The sequence below is a fragment of the Talpa europaea genome (assembly GCF_964194135.1).
Source record: "Talpa europaea genome assembly, chromosome: 13".
Lineage (NCBI taxonomy): Eukaryota > Metazoa > Chordata > Mammalia > Eulipotyphla > Talpidae > Talpa > Talpa europaea.
In genome coordinates this window covers 29,467,715-29,493,248 of record NC_140080.1, presented here as the reverse complement: position 1 = coordinate 29,493,248, position 25,534 = coordinate 29,467,715, and the positions used below count along the sequence as shown (strand labels likewise).

Sequence of the window (25,534 nt, the reverse complement as noted above, 5' to 3'; positions counted from 1 at the left end):
GCTGGATCTCAGTCAGCCTGAGCACCAGCAGAGGAAACTCTGGTGCCAGCCACCCTCCCTCTCTGGCGCCCCACACCCCTGCAGCACAGGGAGGGTGAACGCGTACAGTGGGGAGCATTGTTGTGAAGCCGTACTTTCTGGCCCTCCATTGGCTATTACTGGCAGGGGCAGGTCATGGCAGAGAGGGCCAAAGGGACAGGAGTCATAAAACTGACACATGAGAATTTTTACACAAAGCACATTTTAAAATGTTTTTATTACCGACTATAATTTTGACTTGGATTTTAAGAAATGTTTCTAAATGGGTACTTTTAAATGATGACTGTGTGGTACCCTGTGTTCTCTAGATCTGTTTCCCCATCTGTGATGATGACACCAAGCGCTTGAATATTGCAAGCAAGCCAGGCTGGAGAAAGGTGATGCTGCGCTGGCCCAGCCCCGTGAAGCCTGGTTGCTAAGCTACTCACAGGAGCAGCCAGCTGGGGCTTAGGAGCCTGGGACCTAATTGCTGTTGATGATGTATTTCACATAGTGAAGTCCCAGGAGTAATCGCTCATTACTCCATGATTTTACCCGATGGTCACAGACATTGTTGTTTTCCAAAAGAAAACAGTGCTATGAATCTGAACCAACTAAATGTGTTTGCTTTGTGGTTCAGTGGCAGTGCAGGGCTTCTTTTCAGAGATTTAAAAATCTCATGGATTTATTTCCAATGGCACTTCCATAAACCTTTGTCAGTGATGGGAAACAGCTTTGTCTTCCTTGGAGGCTCGGTATTATCTGAAGCAGTAGGGAGACAGTGTGAGGAGGGATGGGCGAGTCTGTGTGCCTCCCCAGCCATCAAAACCATGGGTTTTCTCCCCCTGATCCCGACAGCCCACCCCAGGAACAGTGAGCGAGGGAGCTGGAAGCAGCAGTGAAGAAAAGGGCCATCACCACTTTCTATCCAGTGACTGACAGTGGGCTTCTCAGACACTTGAGGAAATGGATGAAGCCAAGAAGAGCGAATCAGCTCCTGGGCCTCAGCAGTGCCCACATGTGTCCTCATCTTTGTGTGGCATATTCCAGCCTGAAGCCCACCAGATGTCACCATCAGGCCTGGGCATCTGGGGAATTCAGGCAGGACTCTTGCCTGCCGGTAGCATAGCAGAGATAGAGCATCTCCTTCTCATCCTAGAGGCAAGGGCAGGAGTGGGTCTAGCATGGCCACAGGGACAGCATGGTTCTCCAGGAGGAATTTAGTAACAGATTTATGGAGGACATCACCCTTGCCATTCTCTGTAGCCGAAGTGGACTTTGAGGACGGACAAGAATTGCATTTTATGTAACTCACACAAGAAGAGACCGGCCACTCTTCTTCCTTCCTTGTCATTTAGGAAATAAGACACCAAAAATTAACAAGTATAGGCTGGATTTAACATGCTGCTCAGATAATCTTTAATAATCACTTTCCTTTCCTACAACTAAATTTATGATCATACTATGCAAAAAAAAATTAGGCTTGTACAATTTCCTGTAGCCAAGTAGGTCATGTCAAGGATGCCTGGAGGTCTGTCTAGTAGCTCCAAGCTGCGGCAGCCTCCCTGCCCCTGGCAGACTGCCTCCTGACCCGCCCTGAGGGGTGGGTGCCAGCCTCCCTTCCAGGAAGGTCAGGTGGGCTCTGTGCCACCACAGGTCTGAGCCAGGCCAAGGCTCAGTGCCTCAGCTCTGGCATCTCTGTTAGCCCTGCTTTAAGGGAGACTCATTTCATCTCAGACTTGGGTCAGGATGTTTGATGCTCAGTTTCAGGTCTGTGTGTGTGCCAACAGAAACCTGAGCACCGTTTTAGACATGGTGGCACTAGCTTTGCGCAGTGGCAGTATCGTAGCCAATGAGGTTTATCCGAGGCGCGATTATTGCTAATAGACATGGTGGCACTTGGGGTGGAGGAGGCAGCCCATCCGGGTCCCTTCAAGCAGTTCTCTAATTAGCTCAGACCACAGTATCTTTACAGATATTTTTCATTCCCCATGCCATGGTTTAACTCTTAGCTTTTCACCTTTCCCGGTGAGAAGACAGGGAAGTAGTTACCTTATCTAAATACTGGAATAGATAATCATCCTCCTCCTTTCTAGAACATCATCTAAATTTGGGAATTTTCAGTTCCCCAGAATGAGTTTTCTGGCCCACAGATGCCCATGCTGTTTAGGGGCTTGTTCTCTAGAGACAGCCACATGCCTGCCTGACTGAGAAGCCCCTGGACTGGACCCAGGCTAGGCTACTGGGACCCCCTAGGACTTGGTATCTGGGCCTATTCCTGTGTGTTCACTGGACAGTGGCATCATTTCAGACATGCACATACATGACCCATACACATGCTCATGGGTTTCTTCTGCCCTGGGCAGCCGCTGTCTCCATTCATGACCATCTTCACTGTTGGCTTCTGCCCAAGCCAAGTGTTCACCCATTTGTCTTTCCAAAGTACCTAAAGCATTTTTCCTGTCCCCCCCACCTAGTCCTCCCAAGCACACAGACATGCCCCCTCCCCCCAAAATCTTCATAGTCAAGGATTTTTCGTAAATACATTTATGTATTGTAGGTATTTAATAGCAGCACAACTGCTGCTTGACTCAGCTCCTCCCCCGAGGCCTCCCTCTGAGCCCGGCACACAGCAGAGTAAACTTGGGGAGTCACTCTTCTAGGCTGTCCTCAGAGTTGGGTGTGTGAAGTAGCCCCTGATGAGTTATGATTCTCAGTTCTGGCTGTAGTGGCTCCTCGAGGTGCAGGAGTTTGTACCTCCAGAGTGGGGCTGCCTGTGGTCAGACGGGAAGGCAAGGCAGTGAGCTGGAGTGAGCTGGGGAAGGTGGAAGAGGCTGAGCTCTGTTTGCCCCACCTTCACTTTAGCAAAGCCCTGAAGCCTGACAGGTTCCCCATGAGGCCCATGTGCCTCCACAGGAGCAGATCTCCCGGGTAGGCAGAGACAGAGGTCTTCTGGATGCTTGGATCAGAGTCAAGGAAATAGCTGATTTTCCAATAATGCATTTCTGAAACAAATCCAGAAACATCTCTATAATTGAAAAAAATAGTGTGGATTTAAAAAATTTAGATATGCATAATTTTTAAACAAAAAAGGGGTCTCATAGATGGCTTATGAGTAGACTCATCCATGCCATTCCAAGCGGTGTGTTTTTCTTCCCTTTTTCCCCCCAACAGCTTCCTGCTCCTTCCGAGTGGGGGACTTTTTTTGTTGGGGAGAGGGGACTTGCAACCACATTACGAGTTTTCATCAACAGCATTTGCCTTGAAGTCAAATGCAGTGCGTACTAGATGTCCTAATCAAGCCCTTTCCCTTGTCCCGAGCACTGATTTGTCAATTTGAGACACTGGTCTGTGCCCGCCCACACGCCTTCTCTCTGAGCAGAGACGTTAATGCCCAGGCCCTCGTGCTTGTCTCTTTTTGCCTTTTTTGCCTTGGTACCCCTGTGCTTCTGAGAGCTTAGCAGCGTGAGAGCACCCAAATGGACTTCCTCCACCCTCAGGGATGTGGTGGCCCCTAAATCACCCTGCAGCACTGGGAACCATTGCCCAGAAAGTCCAAGCAGTGGAAACTTGTCCCTTGTTTCTCTTGGAGTCTAATTAAAAATGAGGGTCACTGCTGTATGGCAGGGCCTAGCCAGAATCCTTGCGACCACCTTTATTTCCACAATTGCTATCTCACAAAGGATGACTTAGTCTAAGCAGATCCCATTTTTGAGAATCAAAGATGTAGGTTTCTATTTCTGATGCTTAGAGTGTGTCAGGGTTTGGTTTGGTTTGGTTTTCAACCAAATGTTTGGCCCCAAGAGTTCAGAGACTTGGAGCTCAGCTGCCAAGAGCCTACCTTCCCATACCCCTCCCAGGAGAGAGCTCCTGGACAGAGGCCCTGAGGGCTGCGGGGCTCTCCCAGCCTGGCTCGAGGTGCAGGAGCAGCAGGTCCTGGGCACCAGCTCCTCCAGGGGCTGCATAGGCATAGCTCTTTCCTGCAGCTTTCTGGAATTTGACAGTGAAGAATGAGAATCTTCAAAGAGATGGAGTGTTGTGTGGCCCCCTTTGCTTCAGGTGCTTCTTCCTAAAAACAGGAAGGGGAAGAGCAGACCCAGGACCAAGGTCCTAGGACAGCCCATTCCCTGGCCCCTCTGACAGCCAAGTCCAGAGTTCAGGATCCCAAAAATATGACTGAGGTTCCATATGGCAGAGGAATAACAGTGGGGAGGGAGGATATTTAGGGGGTCTCCATAAAGAGCTTGTTGGTTGGGTATTGCTAGAACTCAGGGGAAATGCTCAACTCATTGAACCTCAGAGTGAACTCAGAACAGATTGAAAACAGTTTAAAGGACGCATTGTCTTGCCAGAGAACTGCTGTTTCTCTCCCTGGCTTTCACCAGAACTTCAGCATTACATGACAGGTAGGCAGGTAAAATTAGATGTTACTCAGTAACGGATTATTCTTGCTCCTTGCCACCCCTGAGCAGGGAGCCAGCCAATAGTCAGTGGCATGGGGACCCACAGACACATGTAGGAGGTGGCCAGGCTACTGGAGGTTTGCTCAAACCAGCTAGGACTTGCTCATCCTGGCACTCAGAAGGGGAGACACCCACATATCCTACCCCCACCCCAGTAATGCGTCCTGACAACTGCTTTACTTTGGTCCTCAGATCAGTTCTTTTAAAGGGAAGTCATTCTTCCAGCCCAGTGTGGCTTAGCCTGCCTTTTGCCCCAGGCATCACCCAACAGTGCTGAAACCTCAGCCTAGCTACTCCCTTTCAGCATCCCAAGCGGCATTTGAGTCTTTTGTTTGAAATGGACTCATTTTAGCCAGTGACTCCATAATTCCCCTTTGTGCCCAGTGCACTTGGGTGTCCACTGCCCTTCATCTATGTCCCACGGCTCACTTCTCTGTGACTTCCCAGCTGTCCTGTTATTTCCCACCTCATGCTTTTCTTTTCAGCTGAACCTTATTCACAGTGAAATCAGTAATTTAGCCGGCTTTGAGGTGGAGGCCATAATCAATCCTACCAATGCTGACATTGACCTTAAAGATGACCTAGGTAATTGGGGATGGGGTTTGGCACCACCAGCTGTCAGATGAAAAGTTATGGAACCCAGAATTTAGGCTCTCCGTTTTCTCAAACTGAAGATGGTTCAGCCAAAATCCAAGGTTACGAATTCAGGGTGAATGTCTGCTCACCCCAGGCCATTCCAAATGGGAAATAACTAATGATGTTTCAGGAAGTGCGATTGGATATTTTCCCCTTGTTTGTAAATATACTGCCATTTAAATTCTCTTCCATAACGATCAAACTGACTGCTGGTTACTTGGGGGGGATTTTTTTCAATGTGTTTTTTTAAAATTTGTTTTTAGAACTGAAAAAAATCTCAGGTAACTACAAAATGATAGTTTCTCCATTTAGGCCTTCATTAGAAATGACTTGAAAAGGCGGGGGTCGGGGGGAACTGAGCTGCGTCACTATGCCATTAAACTGACTTTACCAGCAAATTGGTTTTCCCCAAATTCACCACCTCCTATCACTTCAATTTTTTTTTTTAATACAGCTGAAAACAGCATGTAACTGAGTACCAACTAAATGAAGTATTTGGCTAGAGGATGATATTAAACAGAAGGGCAGTATGTCTTTCTGAGCAAGTTCCTGCAGAGGAAAACTCTGTCCCTGCCCCCTGCAAGCCATGGTGTCTCCCTGCTCAGGGGGATGGCCAGGGTAAGCTTCGAGGTTGGCCTCAGGTGTCCCAGTCTGTGGCCCACTCTTTGCAGAGAGGAACCGTCAGCTCTGGGGGCACAACAGAGGCTCTGTCCTCGTAGGTGTAAGCCTTGCCAGGGCTGACAGGCTGCACAGGCGCCCAGCAAGGCAGCCTGGTGTCTGATGCTGACCTCGCTTGCTTCATAGGCCTATAGTTCCCATCTTCATTGGACAAGGGCAGAGGTGCTCACTCCAGAGTCCAGGCCTGACCCACCGACTGGGAACAACAGGGGGTGAAGACTTGGGGACTGAAATTCAAGAATGCCCTGGTTAAACTTGTGTTCCCACTACCTTATACAGAGCCTTTATTAAAAAAAAAAAAAAAACAAAAAACAAAAAACACAACAAAAACACCCGAAGACCGCAATCTAGAAAAAGCAAGAATGTTCTATCTAAAATACATAGCAGTGAGATTGGTCAGAATAAGAGGTAGGCCTGGAAAAGTGCTTTCTGCACATTGAGGAGGGGAAAAGGAAAGGCACACCTCTGCTCATGACCTGTACTTCTTATTCGGTTTTCAGGAGATGGCCCTTGGAGGTAGACAAAGTGATGAATATCACAAGAATAAAAATGGAAATCTGTGTAGTCACCATTGCCAACAAAATGGAGAAACTGGTTGTTTTGGTTGGCCTGATAGTCCACATTTTCTTTAAAAACAGATGCCATGTTTTAGTAGCCTTCTCAGTGGGGTGCCAGTTTTATAGGCTTTTGCGAAGTGAAATGGGCATTTGTTGTTTTGTTATTTCTTTTAACCTTTGGAAATGATCTCATGTGTGTTTCTCTTTTTTTTTTGGACTTGTCATTCAAATGTTTAATTTAAACATGTCACATTTAATATTCCTCCTCCTCCTCCTCCTCCTCTCCTCACCCCCATCCACATGTGCGCACACTCCGTGGACTGATTGCCCCTTTGGCTCAAATGTTGGAATCGACCAGGTAGGCCAGCCCTGCCATTGGGGCGTTAGTAAATGTGCCTGTGCGTGGGTCTCGGTCCAACACAGTTGATATACATTTGTTTACCTGTTATAGTTGCAAGTTGTACAGGCTGACATTGCCTCGATCGACAGTGATGCTGTCGTTCACCCGACAAACACTGACTTCTACACCGGTGGTGAAGTAGGTAATGCCTAGCCGGGTGCTGCCGAGTGTGTGTGTGCATGGTCAGTCGGCCGCCGCAGACAGCTTGATCCTTTGACAGCTATGCAGGGCTGCATTCATTTCACACTTCCAGCTGTCCTGACCTTCCCAAGGTCTCCCGTCCCCGGGTGCTGACATGAGCAATACTGTCAGCTGTCAGCCAGGGCGCATCCTGCAGCTCCCAATCGGGCACACTTCTGGTTTGGGGTCTGGTTCATTCAACATCGTTTCTTTATTTGCTGCACGAGGCACAGCTTTGTTGGAGACTGGGTTCCCACCTGACTGAGGAGCTGGGGGGTGGGGGGTGCAGACCTATGGGCCACGTGGTATTCAAGACCACTTCCTGGCCTTCTGTGGACCAGAGACAGGGATGCCTGTGCATAGGTCTCTACTCCCAGGACATCTGTCCGAAGCCTGTCCATCCTGGAAAGGGCCTTACGATCTCGTTGCATACGGCAGTTCTTCTGTAATTTTGTCTTACCTTCTCCTCAACCAGAAGGCAGCTTTCTGTCCTCTGGCAGCTGCCTTGAAAGTGTTAGCTGGCTTCTGGCCTTAGATAGATGAGGGTGGGCAAGGCAGAGAGAACACTCAGGGTGCCTAGGCTGCCTCTCTAGAATTGAGCAATGGCGTCAGGTAGGGCCCTGCCTGAGGAACAGGCTAAGGCACTTACAGGGCGAAGAGGCATCTAGGTGTGATGGCAAAAAAAAAAAAAAATGTTTGAAGCACTGTAGAAGGAGCTTGAGTCCTAGCCCTGCCATTTATTGGTGGTGGGGTCTGGGCAGTCACTGAGCTCCCTGATGCCTCAGTTTCCCTGCCTGTAAAATAGTGGTAATGATGAGATTACATTGAGTAATCTAAGCAGAGCAGCTTGTGCTGTGAGTGGCTCATGGTTGAGGCTTACTATATGCTCTTGCTCTTAGGTGTCTGATTTTTGCCCTGGAGGTGCTGGTGCCGAGAGCAGCATTTTGAGTGTAGATTCAAACACCAACTTCCAAAGAGAATGGACTCATTCCTGATAAGCGCAAGAGTGAAGTAACTTGAAGGATGAGACCATTAGTGTTTTCGTGAGTGTCCTGGACGCTGGCAACCTAACAGTCTGACCATCCAGCTCTGTTCAGTGTCACTAGCAATTCTTGCTGTTCACAGCCCGCCACTGTGACTTGGCCTAATTGCTCTCCTGGGCATTTCAGATGTTGGACATAGCAAGAAAGACAAAGTGAGTGGAAAGTTGGGATCTGCCAAGCCTGCAGGACAAAATGCAATCAGGCTGTCGGCAATTAAAATAAGCTCCCCTTTCACAAGATTTTGAAGGACTTTAAGAATTCCTAAGTTGGGCAATTTAAGAGAGTGCTGCTATCTTAAGCAAAATGAAAACTTAATGGAAGGGAAGTATTTTTTTGAAGAAAAATAGACAAGCAGCTAAGGGGTTATCTTTCAGCCAATAGTGACTAAGGCCTGGGCTCATCCTGCCATCCAGGACTTTGGATGCGATGGAAATGGACTGCCCAGGCAAAGTATCTTACCCAGTCCCAAGGAGAGACGCCAGCTGGCTCCACTGTGGCCACGGGAGGTGTGTGCTCAGCAGGGGTAGTCCCGCCAGGAGGGAGATCTGGAGGCTTTGGGAAGAGGCAGGAGGCAGCTGGGGAGTAACAAGCAGAGCTAACCATGCCCTCCCAGAAGTACCCAGTCCTTCTAAACTTGACTGGACTTGGTCTCATTTGAATAGTGGCAGTGCTGCTGCTTTTCCCTGTGACCTGCTCGCCCTCAACCCACTGATGGACATGATTAGCCTTGGTGACATGTGAGTGACCTTGGCCCCAGGCTGATTCCCATGACCTCACTCACACTGCCACAGCTGAAAAAACCTCAGCGGGTCCAAACACCCCAACCAGCTGAGGAGGAAAGACTGGACCAGGACTAGAACCCAGGTCTTCCGAAGCAGGCCTCTGTGCTCTTTCTGCCCAGTGAACCAGCCCAAACTAGTACTGACCCCAGACAGCTCTTACAGTACCAAAACGTTGATGAACCAGATTCGCACATGGTGTCAATTGGTTCCAGCTCCCACTTTGATGTGTGAGAGGGGAAAAGAGGAAGCTAGGACATAATCACTCCATTTCTCATATTTGGTGTAAATTCCTGAGTCCCGAGACTGCTGGAAGAAGGAATGCTAGTGCAGGAATGCTTAGCCCCAGTGATTAACTTTACCCATCCCAAGTTCTTTCTAACAGTGAAATAGACCACAGGCTGAGCCTGACATTTGTCCAAGCCTAAATTTTCGCTTAGGCTGTTTTGAACACTGATACTTATGCCTGCTTTCTAAGCATGAAATAATGTCCTTGTTCTTATGGGAGTAACACCTGTTTATGCTTGGGGGCAAATAAGCCAATTGCTTTACGATTAACCCTGAAGTTAAGCCTAAAAAAAAAAAACAAGAGTCTTACATTGGGTGTTGACAATACAGTTGAAATGGGCCTGTTTCTTGTTAAAAAGTACATGTGTGTCTACATGAACATGTGAATACATATGTGTGTGGAGGAGTCCAGTCCTGACTGGGTTTATTGCCTGCAATCTTAGGGTTCAGTTTTTAAGTTGGGGAAATGCGTTCAGTGTAACTTGCAAATTTTTCACTTCTAATTAAAACAAAATTATAAGATTTTAAAGTAAACACTCTTCCTAAGATTATTATTGATATATATGCTAATTATAAATCAGCCCATTTTCTTAGGGAATATTTTATATTTTAGAAAGGAGTTGTAGTGTGTACACAGTACTAATTTCACTTTACCTTTCAAGTCTCCCAGTTCTCCCTCAGGATTAGAGTTGATAGAGAATGAGGACTTGAAATAGTTTTGCTTGAGCCTGCTTCTCTCCCTTAAGCTGGAGAAGAGGTTACGGCGCAGTGAAGACAGTGTGGGATGCAGCAACTGTAACCTGTAGATCCATTGTTCTCCATTGCATGCCTATTTCAGGTGAACCTGCAATCAGGTCTCACCTGGGTTGTATCCTCAAAGTCTCCACTTTCTGGGGGTGGAACTGATTCAGGAGGCCCTGAGCCTGCTCCCTCTCAAGCCCATCAGCTGCTTTCTCTCATGCTGAGATCTCACTCAAGCACAAGGCTGCCGGAGCAGCGGGGGGAAAAGTCTCTGGAGCGGATGTGTTCTCCCTCCTGACACCTCTGTCTTTTAAAGCCTCCCTAGCTGCTTTCCAAGACAGGTGAAGGAATGAGGGCATGCCTAAGGGGCCAGTGACGAGGGATGCTGGGCCTCACCCCAAGTATCCTCAGGTGGGCTTTCTGAAAGCCAGGCCTTAGCCGGCACTTCCTTGGGGCTCATGTTCTTTTATGCACCCCAGGCTTCCTCCATTGGGGTGACTCACAGGCACTATCGCCCACTACCCTTGGTTCTGTCTTATCTGTAACAGTGCCCAGACTGTGCTTTTCCTTCCAGATAATGTCTGGGCTTAGCTGACCCCTCTAGAACCAGTATTCAAAGGGAGGCAGGTTTCTCCGAGATGAGCAGACCTAGTCATTACAGGGTGACTCCAAAGAGAATTTGGGCTGGTGCCTTCCACTGCACCCTGACCGACCCATACCAGAATGTGCCAGGTGCACCTTGAATTTTCCAAGACAAATGGTGAATCTTAAGGGGAGTATTTTATCCTCTTGCGAGGAAAAGTACTTTAAAATATGCAAAACTGAAGAATCAGAGCTTAAGGAAGACTTAGACCCCATTCTGGTCAAACTTTTAAGGCTACTGCTGTCAATAAGATATTTGACCCAAACCTCATTCAACGTTGTTAATCTTGTTTGGGAACTTGACAGCAGGAACTGATTTAGCAAGTTACCTCAAATCGAAAAACACAGTGCCCCCTACCCATTGGAGCTTTTGTTTTAAATCTGCTCCTGGAGAGTCATCCTCCTTCCTGAGCTTTTACATAGTACCAGCTCATCTTTAAGCTCTGCTTCGGATGTTGCTCTTCTTTACCTAAGATGATTATGAATCATTAATGTGATTAAGAAAATACTGTCATACTGTCTGAGGCCTTTTTTTTTTTTTTTGTATTTGCATATGACACCAGAGCTGCAAAATAGGAACAAAGCATGGTAAAACTGCTGGTCTAAAGGTGGACAGATATGAACACTTTCTCCTGGGCCTGCTGCCAAGTGCTAGCTGCTTGATGGGAACATGGTATGCTTCTAAAACCTCCTTATTTGGGGGTTCTCCCCAGAGGAGAAAATTCAGGGGAGGCATCAGCCTTGAAAGCCAGCACCATCTGGTTTCTCAGGCTGATGAAAAGCAGCAGGACAGGCGTGCCTGCAAAGCACAGGCATCTCTTTTCTCCCTCGCGTCACTGGCACATCCAGGACACCCTGAGTCACTGTAAATAAGGGCAGCACAGACAGCTCGTCAGAGCAGCAGTGCCGGAGTGATAACTGACCAATGAGGAGTCCTTTGTAAATTTCACTTTTCTGACTCAGCCAAGGCTTAGTTCCTATTTTGCAATGGTATGGAAATTTAGCTGGTGAGATCATTTGAAGTATGTAATCACCTGACATGCTAAGTGTCTGTGTGTGCCCCAAGACACAAAATGGCAGTCTGACCTTGCTCTGTCCTTGTCTAGGGAACACGCTGGAGAAGAAAGGTGGCAAGGAGTTTGTGGAAGCTGTTCTGGAACTCCGGAAAAAGAACGGGCCTTTGGAAGTAGCTGGAGGTGAGGTGGGGCATGCTGAGCTGATTTGGTGTGGCCCCTGCAGTACTGGGGAAATCATTTTATGAGGCGGCTTAGAAATCAGAGGCCCATGGCAAGGCAGATGTATCTCTGAGATGGAGGTAAGTCTGTTCAGTTGTCAGGGGGAACTTAACAGTTAGGAGAGTTGCCTTCCCAATTTCTTTTTTTATTACCTTAAATAGATTCTGAATGTTGCATGGATAGATCTCAAATTTGCAGGCATTAAAGAAACCAAATTTGGCAAATTTAAGAGTAGTGAGAGAGACAAATTAATAATTTTCTTTCAGCCACATATACTTTTATTGGAAAAAACGTACATGTTTGTCATTTACAAATTATTCCTTCCCAGATATAGGGAGTAAGCGATTGTCCATCTTCCTCAGACACCAGAAACTTCAGTGAGCACTCTGGGCTGAGTCTGAGACCACACTTTGATCTGGACCTTTATGCCCAGTTAATCTTGTCACCTGCTGATTCCAATGCCATTTTACCAGTAGGAAGTCTTCTAATTTTGTTTCTCAAGAGGTCATAGGTCAGTGAGGGTTGATCTCCTAAGCTGCATTCAGAAAATAATGGCTGAGGTTTCATCCTCACAGTAACAGCAGCTCTTTTTAAGCTGGCATCATCTTTATTTATTTAGCTGGCATCATCTTTAGACTCTTGATGGTGTGCTGTCATTCAGGCTTGGGTGTCAGGCATGTCCTGTTCTGAGGCTGACTCAGATGTTGGAATCCTGTCACTTCTCCATTCCCTTCCCTCCTGCTACTCGGCAACCATCCAATCCACCTGTCACAGGGGCAGAATTAGAGTTTGGATATTATCTTTTGTTCCCAGAGAACTTGACATTGTCTATGATAGTTGAGAATTTATGACACCCCAAAGTTCATTAATTTGCTTTGACATTCCAGGGGTGCCTAATACTGTAGAGTGAATTGGTGGTTCTCATGGATTCTAAGTGAGACTATGGGGGAGAGAAAGACCAGAAAGTTCAAGGCCATCATCGTCCTTAAGAGTAGAATGAGGCTTCTCTTGAATCAGACCTTGCAGCCGACCTCTCATCACTGCTGCTCATCCGGGGACTTATTCACTACTGTGGATGGGGTGGGGGATACACAACATGAGAAACACGGGGGGCTCAGTAATAAGGTGTCAGAACCTTTTTGGGGGGGTTAATAATTTTAGAGAGGGTCTAAAGGTGATGTTGCACTAGACTGGTGTCAAAGAGTGGGCTAATTTTATGATTTGGTATCTCAATCATGAATTAAGTAATTGGTAGAGAAGCAGCAATCCCTTACTTCAGAAAAGTGAGGTCCATGTGTGGTGTTTTGGTGGTGGCACATGACCTTGTTTTTGTCTCAATGCATCAGAGTCAAAGACCTTGGTCTGATCTTTTATCACTGTGCATGAGACCAATGTCTGGGCTGCTTTTCTTAAAGGGATGTCAAACCTGACAACACTATTCCTCTTTAAATGTTGAGATTAATGAAAAAAAAAAATTGAGATGTCAAATGCTATGAGACAACTATTTCTATGTCTATCATTATCTATGCATAATATGTATATAGAACAGATACATAATACATAGGTATAAAAGTGAGGAAACAGTATTTGGTTGCAGTATAAAGTCTTTCCTAGGGTGGTGGGTGGTTCTTTCATGGCTGTAGTTTCTGGCTTTCACGCTCCCTTTTTCTCCCCTGCAGGCCTTCACGCTTGCACACTGTTCCTCGTCCTTCCGCTCATTCCAGTCATGTCGTCTTCCTTTGTCTTCCCTCATTTTCCCTTCATTGCTTCATGTGTTCTCCTCCTCACATGCGTTCACCCTCCCCCTGCACACTCACGTCATCCTCTCCCGCGTGCATCTTACTCTTCCTGTCCGTCCTCTCATGCAGTCCTTCATTCTCTTTCCTCCTTACGTGTGTGCTTTTCCATTATTTTATCCTTTCTCGTTCCTCTCATTCTTTCATTTTTTCTCTCCCATTCATGCTCTCTCCCCTCCCACTCTTCCGTGCATTCTCTCTCCTCCATTCAGTCCTCCCTTTGTTCTCTCATTCTTTCCGTCTTTTATTTCTTGCAATCATCCTTTCAATTTTTTTTTGTGGGACCCTCGCCTGTGGCTGGGGAGCCAACTGGCGCTGCAGAGGCTGCGGGCGGCCTCCCAGCAACTGCTGCGCTGCCACGGGAGGCCCCTCCTGTCATTCCTTTGTTTTCTCATTCTTTTCCTCTTCATCATCCTTCCTCTGTCATGCATATTCATTCCCATTCTTTCTCCTCACTTTCCCTTTCTCTCTCTTTCATTCTGAAGGGGAGGGAGGGAGGCTCCACCTGCACCATCACAGGGTCTGACCTGTGCGCTCTGCTTCACTTCTTCACCAGTTCTTTATGAGAGGATCCCTTGTGGACAGACCAGTGGATTAACCCCACCCCCAGTCTCCCCAAATGTGTCCGTGCTGCACTCCCCACAGTCACTCTAACACTATCTAACAGTGACATGGCCGGAGCAAACCGTGCAGCAGGCAGCCATCTGCAGAGCCCCTGCCCCTTACCTTTGTGCTCCCGCTTTTCGCCTCTCCAACCCCTTCTTTGCATTGCAGCTCTTGAAACAGGAATCCTGGGTGATATGGGCTGCCCTGTTACATTTCCTGGTGGGTAGCAGACCTGAGATTGTGACAAGAAGTAAATACTGAGAGCAGACTTGGAGAGACGGGCCTGGCTGTGCAGTTGTATAGTTGGAAAAAGATGACTCCTTTCTAGAAAAGAATATTTCCGTCAATACTGAACAGGAGCTCTTAGAAGAGGCAACAGAGACGCCAGTCGGGTTGCTTAGCCGCTCATTAAAAGCGGTGGCTTTCCTAATAGGTTGATCCTGAACTGTGTCTGGGAGATTTATAGAGACATCATAATTATCTGCACATGAATCCACTTGAGGAAAGGCGGTAGGAGACCCCAAAGGCTATTAATTTGAGGCTGCTAACATTCTGACACATCTGGACGGTTAGATGGTGTGCTGCCTTCTGGGAGCCTAGGGGGAGCACTGGCTATAATATTGGCTGACATTCCTAGCGGTGCTGCAGCCTACTGCCACCCTTCCAATGGGTGAGCCTTGGCTTCCCCCTGAGTGACAAGGTTCCCTGAGCACTTTCCAGCTCACGCTGGAATCCCAACACAGCAGGCAGCTGCAGCCCTCCCTGGACACACACCGTTGGGGGCCCAGGAACACACGCTGCGGTGGGATGTGGGTCTGTTTGGCATCTCGTGTCATGTGATTTGCAGAGGGGCAGAACTCACTTTGTGTCTTATCACTTTCAGCTGCTGTGAGTGCAGGCCATGGCCTGCCCGCCAAGTTTGTGATCCACTGTAACAGTCCGGTGTGGGGTGTGGACAAGTGTGAGGAACTTCTGGAAAAGACAGTGAAGAACTGTCTGGCCCTGGCAGATGATAAGAAGCTGAAGTCCATCGCGTTTCCTTCCATCGGAAGCGGCAGGTAGGACTCACAGCCTGTAAGCACATGGGTTGTGGGTATATCTGGCCTGTAACGGGGGAGCTGGCTGAGTGCAAGGTGCTCTAGTCCAGAAGGCTAGAAGCATGACAAAGGGAAGAATGCAGACGTTCAGCAATGGGGAGTGGTGTGGTGAGGACACTGCACACTTTCAGCTGAGACAGCAGATGTCATCACAGAGTGCATGGGCCCAGGATGCCAATGGCTGCAGCTCTGTAGGCTGATCCCTTTGCATCGTGTGAACGTTTCAGAGGCCTGGGACTTCCACCCTGCGCAGAAAGGCTCCTGGCACTGGGTACCAGTGAGATACCACCTGAGCGGCAAAACCCTTAGAGAGGGAGACTCTTCTAAGAGCTCCTTCCATTTCCAGGACAACCCGAAGACAGTGTGTGTAGGGATTGTGGTGCCTGCTTTACAGAGCAGGGGCAAGACAGGGCTGCTCTCTGGGCCATCTGTCGGTCTGTGCGACAGCCGTGGTGCTCCTTGCAGCCTCAGTCAGCCTACCTGGGGGTATTTCCGGGCTGGGAAGGGAGTAGACCTCTATCACAGAACTGCCATGCAGAGCCACAGGTCGCCTTACCTCACAGCTCAGTCTGGTTGCAGAGTTAGTGTCCCCATCAAGATTCATGCTGATGGCCCCAGAGCAGGCTAAGGTCTCCCCTCCTTTGGTGATGGGGAGCAGTTCCTCACGGCGGCTGGGTCTGCGGCGCCGGTGTGTCCTCTGAGTCCTCAGTGCTGTTTGAACAATGCCGTTTCATTGGCAAGATGAAGCTGGAGAACCAAAACAGCCCCGTGAGGTCTCTGACCCTGAGCAGGACTGGAGGCTCAGCCAGTGCCCCCGACTCAGCCTGCTCCCCATTTCACCACCCAAGTGCGGGGACAGGGAGAGCTACCTGATCCCACTCATGCTCTCACCAAGAGCTTAGGCTGAACATCACTTTAAAAGTCACCACGCTTTAAATTAAAAGCTAAAGAGCAGCTCAAAGCACTTTAGCTCCGACAGCACTTGGCAAAGACAAGCATCCTGCACCGGCAGTCAGCAAGCACCCAGTTGAGTGCAGGCTCCCCGGCCTTGGGAGGCGTGTTACAGGGCCAGGGCCAGCAGCAATCCCAGAGCAGCTTTTTACAAAGAGCTGTTTGACCCGAGCACAAGTGGCCAGCCTCCTGCTGCTCCCCACCTTCCCTGGAAGGCCTGCTTGGCACTGTGCGCCCTTTGGTAAATGAGTCAACCTCTCTGGCCCAGGTCTGCTTATCAGTGAGCAGGGCTTTGGGGGACTGCCCTTCCTCACAGCCAGTTCTGAGGCTCAGTTAATTAGCGCTCGGATGCTCTTTGATCTACTCTGATGAAAGGTGCTTCCGAAGAGAGAAGCAATAGGAGCCTTTATTGGAGGTAATAATTTCACGCTCTTTCCTATGGCTAGTGGGAAATTTTTAATTGAAGCATAAAAGTAATTCTCATAAAAGAGCATCTGTTATTACCAACTTATTTACATTTTTCATGAGTAAAAAGTTTTAAAAAATAATCATTTGAAAGCTTTCAAGGCAGCGGAATGCCAAAGGCAAGCACATGTGCACAGCGACCCGGCCCCACATCTGTCAGACAGACCTCGCCCCAAAGACCCGTGTAAACAGCTGCCCTCTCTTTCATGAGCAGAGAATGGGATTATAGCAGAGACGGCCAGTAAATCACAGTGGGTTTTAAGAAGGGGAAATAAAACAGCTTGTTTGTGGCATCTAATGTCTCCAGCGTTAAAAGTCATGTTGGAACTAAAACAATATAAATGCAAAGGTGTTGGCAAAGAGCTGTGGCCGCCTTCTCACTCAGCCAAGGCCCCGTGTCTTGGCACATGGAGAATGACCACAGGCCCCCGGGCCAGGCTGAAAGGCCCCTGGAGGCAGGTGAGACCCCGGGCTATAACTCCAGCCCGGGGAACACCCCTGGCATCTGGACATCCTGTCCTTGGGCATTTGGTCACAGTATTTATGATGGCCCCACCCCCGCGGCTCTGTTTGATATTAGGGGGCTACCCCTCTCGGGAGGAGTGTACAAAGGGAATAGCTAGTTTGGGGCTTTGATTAAACTCTGCCTAGAGAGCTGAGATTTATGGTCTTAAAAGGAAAGTTCATTTTCTTCAGCCTCCCATTCAGGGATAGTCATGAGACCCAGCCACTGTGCTAAACCCTTTATCTACAATTTCTAACAATGCTCGACGGGAGCACTGTAAATCCCATGGAAACGGAAGCCGGAAGCCATGCAAGGGTTAAGTCCCTTACCTGACTCGGCTGGTACCTGGTGGAGCCAGAACCTGATCCAGGCCCTTGCTTTCAGCACTGGTGGCTTCAGGCATGTGCACCCACGCCTCCTGTCCCTGCTGGTCAGCAGCCCCACGTCTTCTATCCTGTGGAAGATCACCCCACTGCCTGCACATACTTCATGTGAGGGGCTTTTGGGGGGTGCTTGGAAGGTGCTGACCGGCGCAGCCATCAGCCTCCTGCCCTTAGGTACAGGCATTGAAAAGATTATCCATTAATCCAATAGTGAATAAAGGCAAGATGCTGGGTTTTTTTGTTTTGTTTTTGGCATTGCTACTCCAGCTCCCCCATTTATCCTTAGGGACCAAAAACTTGGGGGGAGGCATTGAGCTCCTATGAAACAATCCACTTTTTCCCCTTTTGAGTTTTAGCTTGTAGCCCAGTGCTCTTAGTTGAGGCCTCTGCTTACCTGGCCTTGCCTTGGGCTCAAGTGGCTTCCAGCTAACACAACTTCAGTTGAGCAGTTACTTAAAGCCACAAAGAAACATGGCACATGGAAAGGCCCAGGTGTGTAGCTTAAGGGCATCTGCTCCCAGCAGAGGCATGTCCACACATGGCTGACAGGCATTTTCTCCACATCACCCAGACACCCAGCCCTTCCCAGCTCCCAAGAGGCGCAGACAGCTAGGTGGATTGGCCCAGCAAGAAAACCAGAGCCCATCTAGACCCCCCCTGGACTTCCGCAGCCCCTGGATCAGTACAGCTCTTGTCTCAAATGCCCCATGTGAGGGGACTCAGCAGAGTCGGAGAAACTGAAACCTTTCCTGGGAAGTGGCCTTTGTGAACCTAGAATCTGTGCCATCCAGCCAGGAGGGTGGGCCAAGAAGCAGTGTAGACAGCCTCCGTCACCACTGAGCAGGCTGACCCAAGAGGAACAGACAGATGGCCTGTGGGGTCTCTTGCACGAGCCCAGAGAAACTGAGGCCTGAGACACTTGGGAAAGGCTGCTCCAGACACTAGAGTGACTTCAGGGGAGACAGACAATTTGTTCTTCTGCCCAAGGCAAAAAAAAGCCAAAGTCTAAAACTCACCTGTGAGGAATTCAGGGCACATGCCACAGCCACAGCTGGCTGAGTGGGAATATGAGGGACCCCCCACTCCATCTCTGGGGCAAGCAGCATCCTCACGTGGGCCCTTGAATTAAGAGGTAGAATCTGGAAGGTAAGGACAGAGTGACTGTCACAGGGCAGAGAAACACAAAGGGGCAGGAAACAGACAGCCAGTGAGGGGACCAGCCAGCATGACATGAGCATGAACCCTGCAGTGAGGCTGCATCTGGCCCCAACCCGGCCCCAGCCACACCAACAGTCCTGGCATCACTGGCTCGGGCAGCAGCCCTGAGTTGCAGGCCAGCATTAGCACAGGGGTCCTGCAGTGACTGCAGCGGTCCCCCAGCCACAGCTGTCAGGGGCGGGGGGCAGCTTTCCATTATGGGAACCTTTCGAAAGACCCCTGGAGACCCTCCACTTCTGACTGGCTGAGTGTCCTCTCTGCACCATCTGTTCCACACTCACAGCCAGCCCCGGGCGCTGGGGTTACCTGCCCCATTCCACTGCACAAAGACAGGACTGGGGCTCCACAGCCTGCGCTGCCCCGCTCTGTCTGGAGAGAGGCAGGCTGCCCGGCCACAGCCGCCCATCAAGGTGTGAGCAGCACACTCTGGCCAAAGCCTCCACTTACTCATTCCCTTTAGTTACCAACATTTCTAACTGGGGCTACTGGGGAGCATCTGGGCCCGACCTGAAACACGAGGATAGCCATCCCTGGCGTTCCTTCCCGGCGGTCTGCCTGGTCCCGAACGGCCGTAGTCTCGTGACTTGATTTCTCTTTGAGGCTGTGGCTGCCTATGACAGAGGGGTGGGTTTGTCAACCAGGGATTTTCCTGGAAATCAATCCGATTCACCCTCGCCCAGCAACCTTCAAGGACAAGACCACAGCAGCTCTGCTTTGTTAGCAGTCGGGCTGTGGACCTAACACTGAGCCCTGCTTCTCTGCCCCACTTCTTTCTCCACCTTTGAGCCCAAATTACGATCTGAGATCAGATTATAAAAGGCATGCTGACAAAATGCAGAACAGTGGTTCTCAAAGGGTAGAGTTCAACGACCTGTGTCTGACCAACCCTCCGTGATCCTCAGCGATGCAGAGGAGCGGGAAAGAGCATTCCCTGGCAGAGCCGCACCCCTCTCCCATGGTGGTAGCGCTGTCCATACGTGCTGGACACAGGCAGGATACCGGCATTTTACCGGTGTGCCTCTGAGTCAGCAGGACACAGGGAGCTGGAGTCTACATCACGCCGCATCTCCCCCAGCTCAGCCTACCCACCCAGAGGGGCTGTGCTGTCCTGTCAGCCCACACAACGCTGCTCTGATGGGGAGTTCTGCAGGCGCTCCCCTCAGCCCAGCTCACCTGTGCAGGTGCAAGGCCGAGCCCACAGGAGGGCCCAGAAGCCCTTGGGGTTCCTGTGGCCTAAGCCCAGGCTATGTCCAGGCTGCGTCCTGGGCGCCCCCACTCCTGCCTCTTCCTCAGACCTTTCTCACCAGGGATGAAACTAATGGGACTGCTGTCATCTGCCGAGTCCTTCAGGCAGCAGCTGTAATCACTGCAGGAAGAGAAACATTGGCTCTTTGTAAGACACTCAAACTGGGCCCTTATTGAGTGACCCTGTGCCTGCATGGACATGCTCCCCACAGCGGATGAGTCCAACTCCCCAGACATTTGCTCCCATTCCCCCCAGAGCACACTCACTGCAGAGAGGCCCCGAGAAACAGAACATCAAGTGTACTTCTCAGGCACGTCCTGACACACACCTCTTTCTGGGCATCTCCATCCTCTGTGCCCCTGGATGCCTATGAAAATAGTTGAGGCAGCTTTGCTAGGGGTGGTGAGAGCAGATTCTTCCAGACTGAGCTTGCAGATCCCAGAGTGGGGATGGTGTGAGGGGATCACCTTCCCAGCAAAGCCCTTCTTCCTGTATGTTCCTCCCTAAACCCCCCGCCACAGTCACCCCACTGTGGTGGTAGATGGGGCTCCCAGGGAACCCCTTGAAGCTGTCCAGCTTCTCTGCACTGCCAGCCCCATGGGCAGTGCTGTGTGCGGGGGACCTCCCCCTCAAGGTCACACCCCACTATCTGGCTCAGGCTCCTCGGCACAGGGTGGGAACATGCCCTAGGTGACCCCCCATCTTCTAGGAATGAGCTGTACTTCTGAAGCATGTAGAAGCGACTAGGGGTCTGTCATCAAGCTGGGTGAAGCCCTGATTGGGCACATGTCTTAAGAGTGGTTCTCTTGGGCTCTGGGCTCTAAACTGAGTGTGGCTCTTCAAGCTAGAGTAGTTCAGAACTCCTGAGCAGGTAGCAGTGAGGCTAAGAGTGTCCTAAGAAATCTATACCTTACATATTTAAAAGCCTGAAGGACAGTCAGGCTGAAGGACAGGTCCCCAGCTTGAAGGACGGTCACAGCCCACATTGGCAGGTTGGCCCCGCTTCAGACACCATTGTGTCCCCAGGCTCGGCGTGCAGACTTGAAGATTACAGACCTGTTGATGAACAAAGAAATCCCCATTAAAAAGTAGGCCCACTCTCTCCCATGGGCATCTTTAACTGGCAACTGGAGCCAGTGAGGGCTCTGAATCCAGGCCACTGGCTCCAAACCCGTTGAGTCCACCAGAAGGCCCAGCTACCATGTCCCGGCCCCAGTGCTGCCTAGGAACAGGCTCCTGCACACACGAGCAAGGACAACGATGTGGCCTAAAGACATGGTGCTTTCTCTTGAATGCAGCGCTCACTTGACAGGAGTTGTTGCCGTGTACCCACGGCTCCCCCATGCCCTGGCCCCTGAGGCTTACAGGCAGGTGTGGGGTGTGTGGGGCTGAGGCCTGCAGCAGCCCTGGCACCCACGGAACCTAAAGGCCAGCATGAAGCGCACAGCCTTCCTACCTGTGTGGACGGAGGTTGGTGCCTTCCTGGGGAAGGCCAGCCTCCCGCCGTGCCCTGGGAGCCCGAGAGCAGGGCGGGGTCTCGAGTCCCTTGCTAGTCACGCTGGTGGTGGGATGAGACACAGGAGCTGTGCCGCCCCTCGGGCGGAGCACACCACACTCCCCGAGCCTGTCCGCTGGCCAGCTGCTCCCAGCAAACTCCCTGGCGTGCTTCCCCTCTCTGAAAGCACACAGAGCCTTCTCCCGGGGACAAGGGAGGCGCGCCCTCTTGTCCCCCTGGTCCCGGGGCGCAGGCCCTCCGTCCCCCGAGGCAGGACAGCACAGGGGGCCTTGAAGGCCTCCTGGCGGGGGGAGGTGGAGGGGAGGGCAGGGTCCCGCGGGCCTCCCCGGGTCTGAGCGCTCGCTCTGTCCTGCAGGAACGGCTTCCCGAAGCAGACGGCGGCCCAGCTGATCCTGAAGGCCATCTCCAGCTACTTCGTGTCCACCATGTCCTCTTCCATCAAAACGGTGTATTTTGTGCTTTTCGACAGTGAGAGTATAGGCATCTACGTGCAGGAAATGGCCAAGCTGGACGCCAACTAGGCTGAGGAACTAAGTGCCAGCCCGCGCTGTGTCTCCCACCTCCAATTTGAAAGAAAAAAAAAAAAAAAAATCCCCGTCACTCCTGTTGGGAGGTGGGGCCTTTCATTTTCAGTTCTGCTCATCTAGGGAAAATAAGGTTTTGGTTTCCAGTTTAATTGTTTTTGACCTTCTAAAATGTTTTTACGTTAGCACTGATAGTTGGCATTACTGTTGTTAAGCACTGTGTTCCAGACCGTGTCTGACTTTAGTGTAACCTAGGAGATTTTATAGTTTTATTTTAATGAAATCCTGCGTGACGCAGATCCCGGGGGGGCGGTGTCTTCTACGCGTGGCAGAATCCAGGAAGCCCCGTTTTGTAACTGTGTGTCGTGGTGCTTTATTGTACACCCAGTGGCGTTCTTTTTACTATAATGTTCCTTTTTTTTTTTTTCCCTCGAGAAGAATCAAGAATTTGCAGACTTAATTTTGTTTACTTTTTGTCTTAATGATGGATTTGAAAATGAAAGATTTAAAAGGCAGAACAGAATCTGTTGTCCTTAATTATATTTGCAATTTGGAATTTGTGTGACTTGATTTAGTAAAATGTTAAACTGTTGTTGTGACTGATGTGTTTCAAGTCCGAATGTCTTGACAGGATGGGGGCGCCTCGGGTCCGGCAGCCCAGCCCAGGAAGCACTCGGTGGCCCCAAAGCCTTGTAGAGTGAGTTCAGGTAAAGCCTCTCCTTTCATCCTTGTGACAGTGGGCTAAGGGTGGGGTCCCCACATGATGGACGAGGAAGCAGGTGGCAGAGGCAGGCTGGCACTTAGTCTGGCCCCTCAGATGCCAAGCCCCGCACTCCCCAGCCTTCTGCCCTCCTGACCGTCTTGCTGGCTCACAGCCAGCCTCGGACCCCTGGCCAGATGCAGAGACAGCCACTTAGAGCCTATCGCCCCTCCCAGATGGGGTGACTGGTACCCGCAGCTACCTAAGAGCAAGGTGCTGCCCTCAAGGTCCCCAGGCTGCGCTGCCAGCCTTTCCATGCCTTCACACGGTCAAGGGCACTGAGAACACAGATTACGTAAAAAGAGTCCAACAGGACCAGAGCTAAATGCTCGTCACCTAAACTTGCTAGCAAAACATAGACACTTCTTCCTTCAGAGAGTACTTTTGCCTTAATCCACACTTGCCTAAGGTGCACAGAAGCCTGCTTCTATCTCCTTAAAAAGAAACGTGCCTAAGTCTAAAGGGGACTTTACGGGAAGAAATATGCAGCCCGTGAAACACCAGGGAAGGACAGAAAGGACCGTCTTTCCTTCCCGAACTGAATCTAACGAAACCAAATTAGTCCTAAACCCCACAACAGCCCCAGCCTACCACCATCTTTCCTACCAAGAAGCACCTCCTCCTATCTCAAACACGAAAGATGACTTCTCTAAGTCTCTCCTAAACAGAAGGTGTCATTAAGACTTAAATGTTCTCCCCCTAAGGTCTTTGCTGGGTCCAGGTCACATATTTCTATTCCTTGATTGGAGTTTGGCCAAAAGGGGTGATGGGGGCAGGGGGGAGAGAGAGAAAAAGCTTGGCATCATCTGGTCAAGAAGACACATCTTAAAATGCTTTCACTTCAGAAATAATAACCGGCAACCGTTTTTGTGGGCAAACCATTCTGTGCGGCTGCTCAGCCTCAAGCACTCGGGCTGCACGCTGGAGCTTCAGTGTGTTGGTGGCGAGAAATACAAGCGGGCCGCGTTCACTCATCACTGGGACCATTTACTGAGTGCCAGGCACGGTGCCAGCGCCCTCACAGGCACCGTTTCAGTCTGTCCTTGAGCTCACCCTACAGGCCAGGTCAAGTTATTCGCGCCATTTTCAGCTGGCACGCCGAGGCCCGGAGAAGCCCGGCCTTGTGATCACAGCGCTGATGAGGGACAACCGCCAGACTGACAGGCGGAGGTGCTGCTGCTGGCCCCTGCTGCGCACTCTGTTGAGCCACAGAACACAGTCCTCTGGCCTTGCTGGTATTTCTAGCGCCCACACTGAAGCTCCAATGGAAAGGGGGGTTTCAATGGCTTCTTTGGGAATTGCATGTCCCTCCCTTTGGAGAGGAGACAGCCCGAGGCGGCGCGGTCATTAGCGGAGATTCCCCACTAGGTGGCGCTAAAAGGATTGGGAGTAAGTGGAGGAGCAGCCGGTGTCTGCTCCTCCTTGTGTTTGTACAAAAGAATAAATTGCATTTGTCAGGATTTGTGTGAATTATTTACCATAATAACCTAAATGTTTCTAAACTTTCAATAATCCAAGTGCATCGTGCCCCTGAGATGTGGGCTCACGGAAGAAATTCTTTTCAATGAAACCGAGGGGAAGAGAGCCAGCCCCCAGCCTGGGATTCCCGTCACCCCCAGCCACCCGCGCAGTTTCCTAAGCTGGGACCCAGGGCTGTTCTCTGATGTCAGCTTCGCGTTTAGAGGGGGAGTAAAGAAAACAGCTCATTACTTTAAATGAAGAAAAAAAAAAAAGTGGTCTACTCCAAAGAACTGCTTGAAATGCACGCATGCCTCTATTCCAAAGACAAGTTTGCAGCTAGTAACATTTACCAAAAGTGCTATTATTCTGTGAGGGGGAACCCTGCAGGCGCCCCTCCCACCCCCCAAGCCCCAGGCTGTGCGCTGCACCAGAGGCTGCCTGTCAGTGAGTGCTGGCCAGCGGAGCCCCTGACCCCTCTTTGTAGAACCCCGCCTGGCCCCGGGCGGGGGCAGAGGGCCTTGCAGCTTGGTGATCTGATGGCGGCCCTAGACACACAACGCCCCTCCCGCTGGTTTCTGAGAAGCGATCCCTGCCCTTGGCAGCTGGGCTCTGTCCTGATGAATCCAGTTTCCTCCACACACCCCTTTAAATGAAAAGGAGACCTCCAAGTGGGCCTAAACGGATGACAGTTGCACATACACGCGCACATGCATGCACGCACAGTGGGCCTCCGCCTCCACCTCACCGTTCACTCCCGGAACTCTCTCCCTAAGACCACGCAGCTATCCACGGTGGAGTCGGACCCCAGCTGTCCGACTCTACTGACAGAGCTCTCTCTACCCTGCGACCCCGGTGCAGGCACCCCCAGATTGAGCTTCCCTGGGCAGGCCTTGTCCAGCCCGCTGGGGCAGAGGCATAAACAAGCTCCCGGTGACAGGCAGACAGGAACATGTGCTTAGAGCAACTGAGTGGCCAGCAGGCTCTGGGGCAGAGCGTACGTATTATGGATGATGCCTCACATCAGGGGCCTCCTGCCAAGGCATGTGGGACCCTGCCTCTTGTCCAGCAGGGTGGGGACCCCGAGAAGCACCTGCTAAATGGGCAGCGTTTCAGAGGCAGGACATTCTGCTCTCTGGCTGAGAGAGTTCGGGGGAGGTTTTTAGAGCAGATAACCAAGCACTGGACTTGGTAGGAAAGATTGGAACCTTCTAAGCCAAGAGAGCAAAGCAATGGGTGATAAGAGGCAGGATGGCAGGTAAGCTGCTCAGCTCCCATGGGGGGCCACCGCGGTCTCCTGGGCTGAGAATCGGCCCTGACCCCCCCCCCCACCCCATGGCAGCCACTGC

The 25,534-nt window shown here is 50.5% G+C and overlaps 1 protein-coding gene across 5 annotated transcripts in view; it reads left to right on the top strand.

Annotated features, from left to right (window-relative positions):
- The window catches only part of MACROH2A1 (macroH2A.1 histone), a gene marked incomplete at its 5' end in the record, with an annotated part of 67,153 nt that extends 44,913 nt beyond the window's left edge, over window positions 1–22,240 (top strand). For 2 of the 5 annotated variants that reach the window (XM_084252837.1, XM_084252835.1), the window contains 4 exons: window positions 6,804–6,894; window positions 11,532–11,621; window positions 14,946–15,120; window positions 21,799–22,240. In XM_084252837.1, the coding sequence (XP_084108963.1) occupies window positions 6,804–6,894; window positions 11,532–11,621; window positions 14,946–15,120; window positions 21,799–21,964 (522 nt within the window). In that variant the 3' untranslated portion in view covers window positions 21,965–22,240. Of the gene's footprint in view, window positions 1–4,966; window positions 5,067–6,803; window positions 6,895–11,531; window positions 11,622–14,945; window positions 15,121–21,798 lie in introns of all 5 variants that reach the window. The other 3 variants (XM_084252836.1, XM_084252834.1, XM_084252838.1) reach the window with 2 other exon arrangements.
- Between the last annotated feature and the right edge of the window lie 3,294 nt (window positions 22,241–25,534).